Source organism: Condylura cristata, unplaced genomic scaffold (genome assembly GCF_000260355.1).
Source record: "Condylura cristata isolate star-nosed mole 26May11 unplaced genomic scaffold, ConCri1.0 scaffold00008, whole genome shotgun sequence".
Classification (NCBI taxonomy): Eukaryota; Metazoa; Chordata; class Mammalia; order Eulipotyphla; family Talpidae; genus Condylura; species Condylura cristata.
Genome location: NW_004567109.1, coordinates 15,041,837 through 15,058,286, shown reverse-complemented (window position 1 = coordinate 15,058,286; position 16,450 = coordinate 15,041,837). Strand labels below are relative to the sequence as shown.

The window sequence follows — 16,450 nt, the reverse complement described above, 5'->3', positions numbered from 1 at the left end:
CCGGCTCGCCGGACTCCGCTTTCTGTCTGCGGCGGCGCGCGTTCGCCTAGCGGGCGCGCGCGCAGCGGTTGTGTCGCCTGTGAGTTTCCCAAGTTCACACAGGCCCTGGGTTGGCATGGCAACCAGGCAACCTGTTCCAGAGCCGCCAGCTTTCTCTGCACATGCTGCTGCCACCGCCGGGGCCGGGGCCGGGGCCAGAGCCTATCCCATGATGCACCGCGCCAGCCTAGTCCCCAGTGGGCCGCCATGTTGTCGGAGTGAAAGGTAAGGGGGAGCGAGAGCGCCGGAGAGAGAAGATCGGGGCGCTGAAATCCATCTTCATCCTACCGCTCCGCCCGTGAGTATCCGCACCCCGCAGCCCCCAAACGCTGCTCCGCACCCCTAGCGAGCAGATTGTCCCTTTGTATTGGTGTTTGAGAGCGGCTGGTGGGGAGAGAAGGGCTTTGGAAAAGCCGCCGGGGCCCTAGCCGAGGCTTCTCACTCGCTGTTCTCGTACATGTTTTGGAGTCAGCAGCAAGGCCCCTATTGTTATCAAAGGAGGGAGGGGGTGGGGAGCGGGGTCGAAACGAGGAAAATGCCGGGGGTTTAGGCCCGGGCTTAGGGCACAGACATGCCTGTACATTTCTGCTCGGCCCTGTTGGAACCCCCGAAGATTGATGTTGCCATTCGGGTTGCTTTTTTAATGGATTTGCGAAGCCTCGAGTCTTCTGTGGCCGTGAAGTGTAATATTGAGCCTTTCTGGATTTCTTCTACTTCTTGAGCTTCCGTGGCAGCGCCGAACGAGGAGGAACAATAAATCGCTTTAGAAGCAGCGGTGGCCCTTGTCTGCAGGCAAACCATTGTGGGGGAACTTTGGGAACCTTAAATGTGGAGAAGTGGCGATCAGGAAGTTTCAGATCGCTGTTAGGCTCCTGGGTGCTTGTGGCCTTTTGTTTCCGAGAGAGCTTGTGTTTTGGGGTTCTTGGGTTTTGAGCCTCCTTATGTAGGTGCATGTCTGTCCTAACTGAAAGAGGGGTTCACTCCTTGATAGGAAACCACATACACAGTACTAAATAGTTTTAGTATCACAAACGTTCTTGGTAAACATCGTTTGTTAGACTTGTCGGTACCACTCCCACGTCAAGTGGGGTACACGATCCTAGAACTCCCTCTTCTCAGTACGATCCCCTCCCCCCAAAAGACACCCCCCCTCACAGTATCGGGAAAGGTTTTTATCGTCCTCATAACTTGAGGTATTGGTACTCTTCATTGTCTAGTAAAGAAAACAGTTCTTAGCTCTGGATCTCAATTCGTTCACTTCCTACTCTGCCTGGGATTAATGATCGTTTATAAGCCTTTATTGTTATTTTTGTTCTAAGTCAAGTTACTTCAGAAACAAGGGGTTGTATGTAGCTTTAGCTTTTTTGTCGTACTTTATGAGAACAAAAACCTGAAAACTGAACAGGACAAGCTTCCTGGGTATGTGGATCCCGACGCAGTTTTAGTTAGCACAGTAAATATTTCACACACTACTAATTTTTTAACTTTATAAAAACACTACTGGGGACTGTTGATTCTTTATTTGGACCTTTGGGAAATACACACTGGGTTCTGAACTTTGAGTCAGTATTTTGCCTTAGCCACAATTGAATTAATTTTGTCCAAGGCCACAGCTTTTTGAAGTTGGGTTTGAAGTTTAGTTTGGTTTTGAGATAAGATGCTTTAAAATTTATGCCCACGTAATCTTTTTTTCCCCCCAGTGTGGTAAAAATAAACACTTCTAAAACTAAGTATTTTAGTAAAAAGTGAGCCAGGGAGACAGATTAAACTGTCTTCCTTTGTTTGAAATTAAATCTATTAGTGATTTTTCAAAAAGCAAAACCCTGATGTAAGCAGTTTGAAAACTGGAAGAATAACTAAAATCCACTTATTTCTAATTTAAAATACTTATGTTTATAATGTGCCATTTGTCACATTTCATATGCTATACATAAATTTTAGTGAGCATTACAAGTTCTTTAACAGGCATCTGCAATTCAGATGTTTTCTAATATTTGGGTGACTTATTTCTTAATTTTTATGCAGTAATGCCAAGATGTTACAAAACTACTGGAGACACATGTTAATTGCTCAGGTGTTTGCTCACTTTCAAACTGTTTCTTTTGCTAGGATTTCTCTTGTTGGAGAAACTGCCTTGCCTCTTTAGGTAAAAAAAAGCAGGAAGTCTCAGGGCACACAGATAGCTTTACAAAAGCCAATTGTTTTGGTTGAACATTTTATGGGAATCTCCCTGCCCCTCCCCCATCCCTTGTTAGAAGTTTCAGCGGTAAACACCTTTTTTATATGGCTATTCTGTGTTAGACAGGTATTTTGGCAAATCTTTTATTTCAGAAAAGATTACATTTGCTACCTTAAGAAACTAAGGGACTGACTGGTGGTAACTGAATTTTTTGGTTGTTAGCATGGTGACATTAAATTTACCCAAAAGCTTTTACATCTGTTGTTTATTTTGATTTAAAGGAAAAAAAACTTGTAAGGAATAAAGGGTATCTTCCATTTTCTAGATTAGGAAACACTCAGAGGTTGCTAGTTCAGTGGTAAAACTTGGGATTTGGAATTTCTTGTTTGCTCTAGAACAATGATTTATATTGAGAAGCCCTGTAGAAGAGAGTGGAATTGTCTAGTATTGGTGAGTTTTTGGAAAATCTCATGAAGTTGGTTAGCACTTTGCAAAGACTGATGGTAAACATGGCTATGACTTTCTGATTTTGGCACATAGGTGTGAGCACTAGAAAGTTAGACTACCCCACTACACCAGTAAGGTTCTGATGGATTGGAATGGTTAATAGACTAGCAATAACTTCTGACTTGAAAGTGTGAATTAGCTGTGAGAAGCAGATGCTTCTTTCTCAGAGATGCAGTTCTATAAAGAGAAATAGTCTAATAGTGTTTTCTTAGCTCTTTTGAGTTTGTTTTTGAGATGACACAGTAGGGCCAGGGAAAAATAATAGGTGTGAAATTAGACTTTAATGGCTGTTGGCCAGGTATGTTCCAATTGGTAAGTGCTTAGTTACTTTGTAGCAGTTTTCAACTTTCCCACATGCTGACAAGTGTTCTAATTGATACAACTAGTCTAGTGATGTTTCAAGGTAACACTTTGGAGATTCTTTGTTGATCCTTTAAGAAAAGAGTAGCAAATGCAAGTGAGGGAAGTATCTCCTGTGCTGATTTTTCTGGGAGAGTAGCATGGTGTTGGTAGAGCTAGGTTTGGCGTCAAAACAGATTTGGTTGAAATCTGCTCCTTTGTTAATTACTAGGCTAAATGGCCTTGGGAATAGTAACATTTCTGTATGTTTCATCTGTGAAATAGGGTTAATAATCCTGCCTTTTTGGTACTTTTGTGATGATTAGATTATGTCAGCAGGATACTTGCCCACACAATCATTATTGTGTTGAAGCATCTTTATAACAGTGAGACTTTCCCTACCAGTAAAGTGTTTGAACTTGGTTTCTTATCCTGTTGATAGGAGTTGAAGTACTAACAGTAATGCTGATACTGCAGTTATTAATGTAAGTTATTACTAAAAATTTAATTTCTTCTATCAATAGCAGGTGAGAAGCTAAGAACATTTCTGTTGCTTTTTGGTCAGGGGTCTTATTGTTTCTTTAAGGAGCATGCTATGAATATGTTGTATGTTTTACTTTATTTTTTTAAAAGGATTTATTTATTTATGCATACAAAATGGGGTACAGGTGCAGCGAGAGGATTCACCAGAGAAAGAGTGGGGAGCAGAACAGGCAGATTGATGAAGTACACCACTGAGAGAGGGGAGCAGTGGGCGAGAAGAGTTCTGCTGTGCCATGTGGGTCATCTCCCTGGGCAGGGCATGGAACTTGCGCTGAAGCTGCCGAGGCTAGCTTCGTAGGGCTGTGCTTTAACCTGTTACACCACCAGGGAGGGCCCTGTTACTGTTTTAAAGAGCCCTTTCAAGTTTTAGACATCTATGAGTTATTGCTGATTGTATTATAAGAGGCTTGAATTTTTTTTTCTCTAGTTTATTGTCATTTGCTCCAGTTGTAAAGTGATATTTCAGAAGTGTCTGCCACAGTTGACTTTGAGATGCAAATAAATTGGTAGAGGAACTATTGATTGAAGTCTAATTCTATTGCTATCTTTCTACCACATGAGTTTCCCTGAAGTTGCCTTAAGAATGGAAGTTTCAGTTTAGAAAATTGTGTATATAAACCATTTAGCTATTTCATAGAAACTGGTTGAAGTAAATGATGTATTGCATTTGCAAAGAGAACTTTTTGTCTTGATGTATATAAAGTTATAATAATGTAAATTTTAAATAGTTGTAACCTGTTTGTCCATAGGTGTTGGTGGAATGAGCGTTGCATGTGTCTTGAAGAGAAAAGCAGTGCTTTGGCAGGACTCTTTCAGCCCCCACCTGAAACATCACCCTCAAGAAACAGCTAATCCCAACATGCCTGTTGTTTTGACATCTGGAACAGGGTCGCAAGCGCAGCCACAACCAGCTGCAAATCAGGCTCTTGCAGCTGGGACACACTCCAGCCCTGTCCCAGGATCCATAGGAGTTGCAGGCCGATCCCAGGACGACGCAATGGTGGACTACTTCTTTCAGAGGCAGCATGGTGAGCAGCTTGGGGGAGGAGGAAGTGGTGGAGGCGGCTATAATAATAGCAAACATCGATGGCCTACTGGGGATAACATTCATGCTGAACATCAGGTAAAAAAAAGTTCACTATTTCAGCTTTGAAACTCTTTATAATCGCTGTCCACTTAGGATTTCTGCTCTCAGTGAATATTTTTTAAAACCTAAGTTTTTTTATTTCATTTTGTCTAAACTCAGTCTTTTGTTTTAAAGGATAATTATTGCAATATTGTCTGTCACTGAATCATTTATCATCTGGCACTAAGTAGTAAATGACCATTTTAAAAAATTAAGATTGTTTTAATGTGTTGATTGTATTTCTGGGGGTGTACTTTTTCTTTTTTAACAATGAATACTTTACCCTTTTGACATAATCTTTTAAGAACTATTTGGGCTATTTATAGGCCAATACATATTTTAGAGTTTCTTGTCAGGTGTGGTAACTTTTGTTTTTAATATGATATACTTGAATGTAGTAGGAAGTTGATAACAAATCAGTTCAAATGAAATTTATTTGAAATGGAACTGATATATCTAATGTTTTATGGCAAAGGGTGGCTGTTTGGCTACCTTTATTGTCATGATCTAAGCATTTATTTAATTTGGCTGATTTTATTATACCTATCATAACAAAATCATAGCTGGGATGATAGTGTATTTTACTGAGGAGAGAGCTTACCCTGATCTCTATTTCCTAACTTCCTGATGATGATGAACGGATTAGAAAGCTTTTATTAGGGTCTTTTGAAATTGGTTATACCAGGAATTTGTAAAAGCTTCAAATATTTTACATTGCCACTATCTGACTGCTAATTAGAAAAAACTTGACATGTTTCACTAGACTCTAGTGCTTCTGTTTGCTTCTGATTTGGACACAAGGTAATTAAGTTTGACATTGTGTACATTGAGTTTGAGATATTAGTAGCTGTATATGTAAGAGACATATGTAAGAGACATATATCTACTTACTGAGCAGTTTTATCTAGGTCAGTTGGCAAACAAGAGTTAACATTAAGTGGCAAAGCCTATTCCATAACTAGGGTACCTAAACCAGTGGCCCACTAATTGGCATGCATTTGGGAACCTGGATTAGTTGCCGTGTTGCAGATACAGGTTGCCCACAGTTACTTCTTTTCAGCATCATAGTTTATTGTAATTTACTCTTTGGTGTTGATCTTTTCTTGTGGACTGAACTTAGGGCAGAGACTGTTGTGTTTTTTATGCCTCTTTCCTAGGAGGTATCTGAATTACTATTATTTAAAGATTTATTTATTTATGCATAGAAGATCTGGGGTACAGGCCAGAAGTGCAGGGGGTGAGAGGATTCACCAAAGACAGAGGGTAGCAGAACAGGTAGATCTATGGAAATACACTGCTGAGGGAAACAGCGGGTGAGAAAGAAGAGGCCTGCTTTGCCATGTAAGACAGCTCCCTGGCTGAACTCATGCTGCAGTGGCACAGCTTGATAGTGCTGTGTTTAACCCCTGTGCCACCAGGGTGGAGCTGTCTGAATGAGTTGATTGAGTGAGGGAAGATCATATGTGCATGCAGATAAAGCAGCAGGTCTCAGAGTTTAACGTGGAAGCACATGGCAATAGGTGGAGGCCACTTTAACAGGAAGTGACAGTCTGTAGTTCATTGAAGACTGGAGCTGCTTATCTTTAGGTGGAGAATCTGCTATTGCTCTGGAAGTAACAGGGTCACTGAAAAGAAGGTGGGAGGACAAAAGAAGTTGAGAGCCACTAAAGTAATAGAAATTTACTGAGCGACTTATATTCTAAACACCGGGCTAAGTATCTTCTGTGATTTATCATCAGAACAATCCCATGAGAGAGGTGTGTCTTTTGAGATGTGAGAAATGGAAGCTTAGTTATCAGGAAGAAAGGGAGAACCTGGTTTTGAAACCCAGTGTTGATGAGTCTTGTTGATGCTTTATATTTACTCTTGCCTCCCTAGGAACAACCTAAGCCCTAAAAATGAAACCAAAGAAACGAGACTGTTCTAATAAGTGGCACATTCCAAGGTCAAAATTATTTTGCTTGAATTTTAGAGATGGAGAACTTGATAATGAGATGAATACAAATGTTGACTTCTCCCTACTATGATTGCAAGAGTCATTTTATTTTCCACAAGAGCAGTGATGCTAAATTTTTTTTCACTTTTGTTTTTTAAGTATGTATTCTAAGTAGAATGTGTGTTGTGGAAAGCTTGTCTTTCTTGAGACAGAATGACTCAATATAAAGTGATTCTGTTGTGTTCACAATCTGCCATTCATTTGGGCTGTAATTCTTGTTTGGAGGGCCTGTGTTCTTGCGCTCATGCTTCACCTCTACCCCAAGGCCTTTTTGCACAGTGGAACTAAATTTAAGATCAAATTGGTAGAGAGCTTTCACTCGTGAGTTGGTGAAGTAAAGACATTGCAAGATGTGGTGCCAGCCAGAAGTGTTTGGGGGAAAGAGCTATTGTGTCCGGTACTTTACACCCATTTCTCTAATTATTACTCCTATTTATGAGCAATCACTCTTTTAAACTTAAAAACTTACTTTTTTTTAAGGATTAATTTTATTTATGTATACAAGAGCTGGGGTGTAAGTGAAGGGTGTGAGGGTGGGTGAACGGATTTACCAGAGACAGAGTGGGGAGCAGAACAGGCAGATTGAAATACATTGCTGAGGGGAGACAGGAGATGTCTGCTATGCCATGTGGGTCAGCTTTCTGACTGGAGATCAAACTAATGCAGTGGCTGGTAATAGCTCATAGTGCTGAGACTTAACCCCTTGTGCCACCAGGGAGGCCTAAAACTAATTTTTTTTAACCCTTTGAAGTTTGGATTTTCCTGCCTAATAAATATGGTAAATTCTCCTAGAGTCTGAGTTCCCCCATTTTGATGGTTGAGCTCTATAAGTTGTACATATATATATATATATATAATTGATATTTTCAGTATTTAAGATTTCTAAATATGAAATCTGAACATAATTCGTATGAAACATTTAAAATCAAAGGTTTAAATATTAAGAGTTTGAGAATGTGTTAAGGTTATTAATATTATTAAGAAATATGCAAGCTGAGGTATTTAAAATTAGGTTAATTTTGAAGTCATACAATAAGTTTTACGGTAAGGAAAGGTTCAGATTTGTATGTTTATTTTTAAAAAGTTGTAACATACAAACTTTATTGCCTTCCACTTTAATTTATACATTAAGTATCACTTATTTTAGTACATACAATTATCGCATTTGGTGTGGACACTTGGGAGCCCCCATGGGCTAAATTGAGGTCTTGGAGGGGAATGAGGAAAGAAGTCCCATGACAATATTCTTTTACCTGTAGAATTTATTCATCATTAACAAGAAAATGAACATGGATCAAGAATTAGAAAACACATCATCCTACCTAAGTGAATAAAACTTAAAATATTGCTTACAAACAATTGCATATTTAAGAGTAATTTTTATAACTTAAATTTTTTTGAATAGTATTCATGCTTTTATCATGCAAAGCTCAAGGTTCTAAGGTCAAATCTTTGACTTGTTGTGATTGTTTTATTTTCTTATTGTGAAATGTTTAATCTGTAAACTGTTGTGAGATAAAGTCGGTGATGAAATAGGGAAATAGGGAAAATAATTTAAGATTGATCAGTTGAACTGTGGCCTCTGTACTGGGTTTTAAGGGACAGGTTGGTAGCAGCTCTGTTGTGGGAGGAAGGAAATTTAGAGGACAACTCTACAGAGCTTTTACCTTTTACTAATAGTCTTTTGGCACTAGGATGTATCAGTATACACCACAGAAATTGGCAGCTAACCAGGCAAAATTGAGAGGATGAATTTTCTCTTTCATTCTATTTGTAACCCCTTTATTTTCACTTGGTGTTCTCCTCTTCTAGCGTCTTCTGACACCCACCCCTGACATGTCTGTTCTTACTCTTCAGTCACTGTTAGTCCTTCTATTTTGTGACTAATAAATATCACATTAAACTGGGCGGGAGCCCAAGTATATCTCACATGAGGAGTCTCATCATTTTCTGGGGATTCTTTTCTGTTTTTCTGCTGAGTGAGTTTGTTAGAACAGGAGTCTTACCTTCCTGGGTTGATAGCTGAGGTAACTCAGTGTTTGGGCCAGTGGCATTTTGTGAACACGTGCTTTCACATTTTACCTTTGCACTTTTGTCTTAGCGCCTTTTTCATTTTATTTGGAATTCACCAAAGCTTAATGTTACATAGTTGCTCAAAAGAACTGACTGTATCTTTCACAATTGTTCAGCTTTAAGAATCATGTTATTATTAAGAGTTATGTTCTAGGGTAAATAAAAGGTATTCATTGAGATGTCTTGGTAGACACCCAAGTAGCTATCCATACATACCAAGTGGTAATGCATTTGGTAGTTGGACACCTGGAGTATCTTAACTGTATCAAGTAGAACATGATTGTATGTGCCTTCTAAATGGCAACTTGCAGAAGTTTGTGATCCACCTACTTTGTTTCAAAAAGGTTTTTGCTGTGGAGTTAGGAAGGGATTATAGGATAGAAGGTAATATAATGAGTACTTCTGGAAACTGAAGTGGAGTAAATTTAGTGATCTATACCGTAGTGGTTGGTTATAGAATTTGCTATGCCTCTGCTTAAAACAAAACTATTTGTTTACACTCTTGTCTGTTTACATTTGGGAAATGGCTTGACCCTCATAGCTGAATGAGCATAGGACTAACAACATTATGCTAAGAAATTAGTAAGTGTTGAAGATAGTGGAGTAAGTAAGAGTTTTTTGTTGTTGTTTTGGCTTCCTCTTCCCTGTTTTTTTACTTTTAGTTTTATCTTCTGGATACAGTACAGGGCCGTGATGAACTGTGACTTAAGCCAGTGCTCTGCTCTGGTATTTTAGTCCCTGCTGTGAATGTTGTGAGAAACATTATTCAGAGATTAGCAGTAGGTTGGATGAGTTTAGTATTTGGGAATTTGATTAAAGACTTTGAACCTGATGGGTGTACCTGGTATTGGTGATACAGTTGAAGAATTATCAGACCTTTGCCAGAGGAACCTTATTTTTTTTAATGTGGTATTCTTTGAGAACTGTTTATTGTAAAGTGCTTTATTAATGATTTCAGAAGATTCAGCATACCTTGTCTATTTATTGCTTTCAATGCTCTTTAAGTGCTCTTTTATGGCTAAAGTATCTTCCTTAGTATTTTTATGGATCTCCTCAGGAAAACAATTTTAGGTTTATGGAAAAGCGGGGCCCTAGATGCTTTATTGGTACATAATTCACCCATTTAAAGTGCACAATTCAATTTTTAAAAATATATTCACAGAGTTGTGCAACCATTACCACAATAGAGTAGAATCTTTTCATAACCCCCCAAAACCCCTGTACTTATTGATAATAATTCCTGACTCTAGGCAACCACCAATTTATATTCTCTGTCTATGGAGTCTGGATAGTGCATGTAAATGGAATCATACAGTATTTTTGTGTGCATATTGATGGGTTTCTTTCAACTTAGCATGATGCTTTGAAGGTTTATCCATGTGGTAGTGTGTATCAGTACCTTATTTCTTTCTTTGTTGTTGAATAAGTTAGTTATACAGATATAGGCTACATTTTATTTATCTATTTCTCAGTTGATGAACCTTTGGGTTATTTCCACTTTCTGGCTATTAGGATTAATACTGCTCTGAACATTTGTGTACAGGTTTTTGTCTGGACATGTTTTCATTTCTCTTGGGTACATCTAGAGTTTTAAAGGTACATAAGTCTAATGTATAGATAGAAAAGTAAGACAGTTCTTCATAGTGCTAGTACTTTCTAGAGATAGAGGGGGGAGGGTTGGGTTTATCTATAACGTCACACCATGGATTTAGACTTTTTCCAAATGATAAGTTTTACTGGGGCTAATGGCAACTTTTCTATCAGTGAGGGATGTCTTTTCAGATTAACAGCATACATAAACTACTTGTTTATAATCATGGCAAGAAGAAAGCTTAAATTAGAACAGGTGTTTTCAGGAAGCTGTATTCTTTATGTGTTATGAATATAAATGTTCTTTATGTCATAGTCAGTTGATCATCAAATGACAGTTTTTCACAATTAAGGAACCTTCCCTAAAGATTTTTAACAAGGGAACAGTTCATTAACCTAATTCTACTTTTAAGTATTTAAAAGTGGCAAGCCAGCTGTTAATTAAAAAATGTTCTTTAATTTGCTAAAAAATTGATTCAAAAATTTCCCCTAGTTGGCCAAATTAGGGATAAATAATAAAAAGCTAAACAATGAAGTTAATGTTAACACATTTTTCTCTCTGAGGCAGCAGATTCAAGGAGAGCGGAAGATATTATAAAGGAAGTTGTTTCAAAATGAGAATTTCAGTGAGTTGTCTATATCGAATAAATGCTGAAGAGGACTATAGTGTGTTTGGGTGACTCAAACAAATCATATGAGAGTAATTTTATGTTAGATACAGTTCATTTATTTATGTAAAAAGTGGGCTTGAAGCTCTGAATCTAATGAAAGGAATGTGTAGTAGTCTTTGAGTAACACTGATTTCTTATAACCTTGATAAGAAAAATATTTGAGTGATGTTGAAAGAAGTGCTTTTTTTTAAGATTTATTTATTTATTCATACAGAATTGGGGTACAGACCAGAGATGTGGAGGGTGAGAGGATTCACCAGAGACAGAGCGGGGAGCAGAACAGGCAGATCTACGAAGTACACTGCTGAGGGAAGCAGCGGGTGGGTCAGGAGAGGTCTGGCTCACCATGTGGTCTCCTCCGGGGCAGGCGGGAATCGAACTCATGCGGAAGTGGCTTCAGATTCTCAGTGCTGTGCTTTAACCCGCTGCGCCACCAGGGAGGGCCCAAGATGTGATTTTTTTTTTTTTAAAGATTTATTTATTTATTTGTGCATACAGAACTGGGTACAGGCCAGAGGCTCAGGGGCAGTGAGAGGCTTCACCAGAGACAGAGTGGGGAGCAGAACAGGCAGATCGACGAAGTACACTGCTGAGGGAAGCAGCGGGTGGGTCAGGAGAGGTCTGGCTCACCATGTGGTCTCCTCCGGGGCAGGCGGGAATCGAACTCATGCGGAAGTGGCTTCAGATTCTCAGTGCTGTGCTTTAACCCGCTGCGCCACCAGGGAGGGCCCAAGATGTGATTTTTTAAAAAAAGATTTATCCATACAAAAACTGGGGTACAGACCAGAAGTGCAGGAGTATGTGAGAGGATTCACCAGAGACAGAATAGGCAGATCTACTGAAATACACTTCTGAGGGGAACAGTGTGGGAGACAGAAAGAGATCTGCTGCACTAGTAGGGAATCGAATTTGTGTTGCAGTGGCTGCAGATAATGTCATTGTATTGAGACTTGACTGTGTGCCACCAGGGAAGACCAAGAAATGATTTTTATGTTTTGTTTTGTTAAGCACTTGCACTTTAAGGTTGTAGTTTTCAAGAACTTATGGTGTTGAGGACAATACATATGGGGAAAGACTGGAAGAAAATTTGGCCAAATTTTGCTTTCATTTGTGTGGGTGGGTTACACTCAGGTGATTTTGGTTTCTTCTCATACATCTTGCATTTTCCATATTTAAATTTGAAATTTTTATTGTTTCTGAAAGAGTAAAAAGACTCAATTTTATACCTTTGATTAAGAGCTTGATTTAGCTGTATTGGATGATGGCAAAATTCCATTTTCATTTTCAGTGGAATTTTGGAGTCTGAAATGATCTTAGAGATCTTCTAATTTTTTTTCCTAATGTAGTAATCATTACATTAATTACCTCGTTTATTTTACTTTTTTAACTTTCATTTAGAAAAACTAGGGTGAAGACCAGAGATGCATGGTGGGGGCAGGATGGGTGGATGGTGTGTGTGTGTGACAGGATTCACCTAAGACAGTAGGGAACAGAACGGGCTGGCCTCCTAAACAGACTGTGAAGTGGAGTATGGGACAAACAGGAGAGGTCTGTTGTGTCTGTTAGTTCCTTGGCTGGGGATCGAACTCAAGCTGCAGCAGTAGTGGCCCTAAATTACCTCTTTTTTTTTTTTTTAAAGATTTATTTACTTGTGCATACAGAACTGGGGTACAGGCCAGAGACTCAGGGGTGGCAAAAGACTTCACCAGAGACAGAGTGGGGAGCAGAACAGGCAGATCAACGAAGTACACTGCTGAGGGGAGCAGCGGCGGGTCAGGAGAGGTCTGCCAAGCCATGGGGTCACCTCCCTCCGGGGCAGGTGGGAATCGAACTCATGCGGAAGTGGTTTCAGCTTCCCAGTGCAGTGCTTTAACCCACTGCACCATCAGGGAGGGCCTAAATTACCTCTTTTAATAATAAATGTTAACATTTTCATAATAACTAAGACATGGAATCAGTGTAAAATGACAGGCAACTGGATAAAGAAATTGGTAAAGAAGATGAAATCCTCTTTTTTAAATTTTAAAAAGGATGAAATGTCTTTAGCAGCAATATGGTTGGATCTTGAGGTGATTATGCTAAGTGAAATAAATCATATCTGGACAATTTCACTCATTTGTAGAACATAAATAACCAAAGAAAAACTGGCAAAACATAACAAGAATAATTTGTAGACTGGAAAATATGGTGGTTACCAGAGGGGAGGAGATGAGGAGATAGTGGAGTTGAATGTGATCTTCTAGTGCTTTGGTGCTGGGCCAGTGAAGCATGTGTGCACCTAGAGATGTGAAGTTCTATCTCCTCGGCCCCTGTCATATATAACATTTGGTTAAAAAAGATGTTACTGTATTAAGAACAGAAGTTGCTAGTATACGTTGAGTGTATTCAGTGAAATCTAGAGGGAACTTCATTTTAGTGTTGAATACTTTCTGCTTCTAGAATAATGACACCGACTCCATAAACTGGGACCTACTTTAGCTTTTTGTATAGGTTTTGAACTTCCAGAAAAATTGATTTTTATAATTTTTATTTTTTGGATGAGCATATATAGGGTATTTATTTATTTATGGCTGAGCAAGCAGAGTTTATTGTTCCCAGGCAGCAGCTGAGACGGAGCCCCTACGTGGGGTCTGCAGCTGCTGCCCATATATAGGGTTATTAAAGTGAGTTGCCTTGTGTTAAGGTCTCATAGATGATATATGTTGAAGGTGATTAGATTTGTACGAGATCGATCTATTTGGGACCTCCTAATTTTCATTGTGGAGTTGTTAGCTTTTCCTTAAAACACAAACACCGATCTCTTCGAATTGTCACACATTTGAAGACCTACTTGCAGCTCATATATTTGTACTTTAGAGACACTAATAGCTTGATGTGCAGTGAATGTTATGATGTTCTTCAAAGTTCGACTCTTAGTTAACTGATTGCATATGGTCTGTTTTTATGGATGGCACCTCCAGATGACCTTAGGAATCTAAGAACAACTTCACGGTTAGATCCATTTTCCCTTTTTTTATTGTGTGGGCATTTATAGTAGTCTGTCATTGTTTTTTTTGGTGCCTTCCTGCCCGAAACATTCTGGCTACTTTGTAGCCAGTTATTTCCAAAGACACAAATCGGCATGTTTGCCCTTACTTTTCAGTTGCCTTTAGGATAATGTCTAAACTCCTCAATATAACCCTTACTCTTTAGAATCAGCTTACCTCCAGTCTTTACTTAGCTGTCCTGAAGTTCTGTAACTGTCATACAAATGCAGTGTTTATATAGTTTGTGTACTTCTTTAACATAGTTGTACTTTTCTCTGCTTAGAATCTCCTATCCTCTTTTCCACTTAGCCATTTCCTACCTTTGAAAATTCAACTGAAGTATCTTCATTTATGGTTACCTCTCCTGTATTCTCTTTTTTTTTTCCTAAAAGTTTGGATGTCCTTTATTGTAGCCACCATCTTGCTACATTATTGAAACATTCAGCTCCTTACATTGGACTTTTTCTTTCACTATAGAGTGCTAAGAAGCTGTTTTAATAAAAAGCTTCTTGGAGGTTAAGTATAGACTACTGAATGAAAATTTCTAATAATGAGAACGAGATACAGTTCATGTATCTTTTAGAAAATGTTTCCTGATAATCCTCCAAATGCACCTTGGTTAAAAATCAGACTCTTTCAAGCCTTATATCCTAGGCACCTGGCAAATAGTATGTACCTCATAAATGATGAATACATTATGTTATCAGGGCATATTGAAGAGATTTATTGAGTGGAATGTTTTATTTTGGAGAGTATTAACATGTCATTTTGAATTGGTAAAGATGTAGAATAGTCTTGAATACTGAGAAAGCTTTTTGGACCTGAAGATATGGAGGTATTTATGAAGGGCTGCTGTAAAGAATTTTTAAAGTAGTTCTGTTAGCTCTGGTTTTGTGTATTTTTTGTTTATTGAAGATTTCTTGAAACCCTATCAGCAGTGGGCGTACAGAAGGGGGCTGTAGGAATGAGGTTTACTTTCCTTAATTTGCAAAACATTGAAATTTGTTTCTGTCCCCAACCCCAACCATATCACATAATGGGAAACTGCCATATTATTTCAACTTAATACTTAAAAAAAATTAATAGTTTATTTTTACATCATTTTGTGCCTTTTTCCATCTCAATTGTAATCCCTGCTGGCTTCCCATCTCCAAATCACCTGTGTGCCATCACCATAGTCCAGTGCATTTCCCCCCCACCGCCCCATTTTTGATCCCATTCCTCACTCTACCCTCATAAAATGTCTCTGGTATATAGTTGTTGATTATTATTTCCTCCCCCCAACCGCTGGCCCATTTTGCTCCTGCTGTGAGTGAAACCATCCAGTATTTTTCTTTCTGGAAAAGTATTTATTTATTTTTAAAAGATTTATTTGTGCATACAAAATGGGTTTCAGTCCAGAGGTGCAGGGGCGTTGAGAGGATTCATCAGAGATAGAGTAGGGAGCAGAACAGGTAGATCTTCGAAGTACACTGCTGAGGGGAGCAGCAGGCGAGCCAGGAGAGGTCTGCTGTGCCATGTCACTTCTGGGGCAGGCGGGGATTGAACTCATGCAGAAGTGACTTTAGTTTCTTAGTGCTGTGCTTTAACTCGCTGCGTCACCAGAGAGGACCGAAAAGCCTTTATTTTTTAATGGGGGAAAAAAGAAAATCTTGTGTTTTGATGTTTAGACCCAATTTTAAACATTGCTTTGTGACACCCATTATCTTCAAGATTAAACCGAAATAATTTTTTTATACCTAGATCCCCATTTCAACTAGTACTCTTTTAATTCAGGAGATAGAATTCTTTTGAAATGCTTATGCCCACAAATAGGGTTTTGGATTTATACATTATGATTTCTCAGGATCATGAAGTCCAGAATGAACAGTACTTGGTGTGCTTTGGTAGCTGCCCTCCTAGTTACGGTGATTTGACTTAATCGGGCAGACTCCACTAATTGAGGATTCCTTATTCACTTATTGCAACCAGTAGAACAGTGAGGCAAACAGTGAGGTGGTTTTGTTAGTGTTAAGGCTGCTGAAAAGAGAAGGACATTTTCCAGGCCTCCTGACTGTGGACTGTTAAAGGAAGCGCCTGTTGTAACAGTGATAATGAACTGTTAAACAGAAAATTTCTCTGGGAAATGTTAGATTAATAATTTAGATTGCCTTTGTCACTGCACATAATTTTATTTTATTTTATTTACTTATTTATTTATTTATTTAAATACTTATTTGTACATACAGAGCTTGAGTACAGGCTAGAGGTGCAGGGCCGGTGGGGATTCACCAGAGACAGAGTGGGGAGCAGAACAGGTAGGTCAATGAAGCACACTGCTGAGGGGAGCAGTGGGCAGGTCAGGAGAGGTCTGTTGCACCA

At 38.9% G+C, this 16,450-nt stretch overlaps 1 protein-coding gene across 6 annotated transcripts in view; it reads left to right on the top strand.

Annotated features, from left to right (window-relative positions):
- The first annotated feature begins 235 nt into the window (after window positions 1-235).
- The window catches only part of PUM1 (pumilio RNA-binding family member 1), a 101,650-nt gene continuing 85,435 nt past the window's right edge, over window positions 236-16,450 (top strand). For 4 of the 6 annotated variants that reach the window (XM_012722462.1, XM_012722463.1, XM_012722461.1 and 1 more), the window contains exons 1-2: window positions 252-337; window positions 4,357-4,730. In XM_012722462.1, coding sequence (XP_012577916.1) covers window positions 4,368-4,730 — 363 coding nt within the window. In that variant the 5' untranslated portion in view covers window positions 252-337; window positions 4,357-4,367. Of the gene's footprint in view, window positions 338-4,356; window positions 4,731-16,450 lie in introns of all 6 variants that reach the window. The other 2 variants (XM_004678715.2, XM_004678713.2) reach the window with 1 other exon arrangement.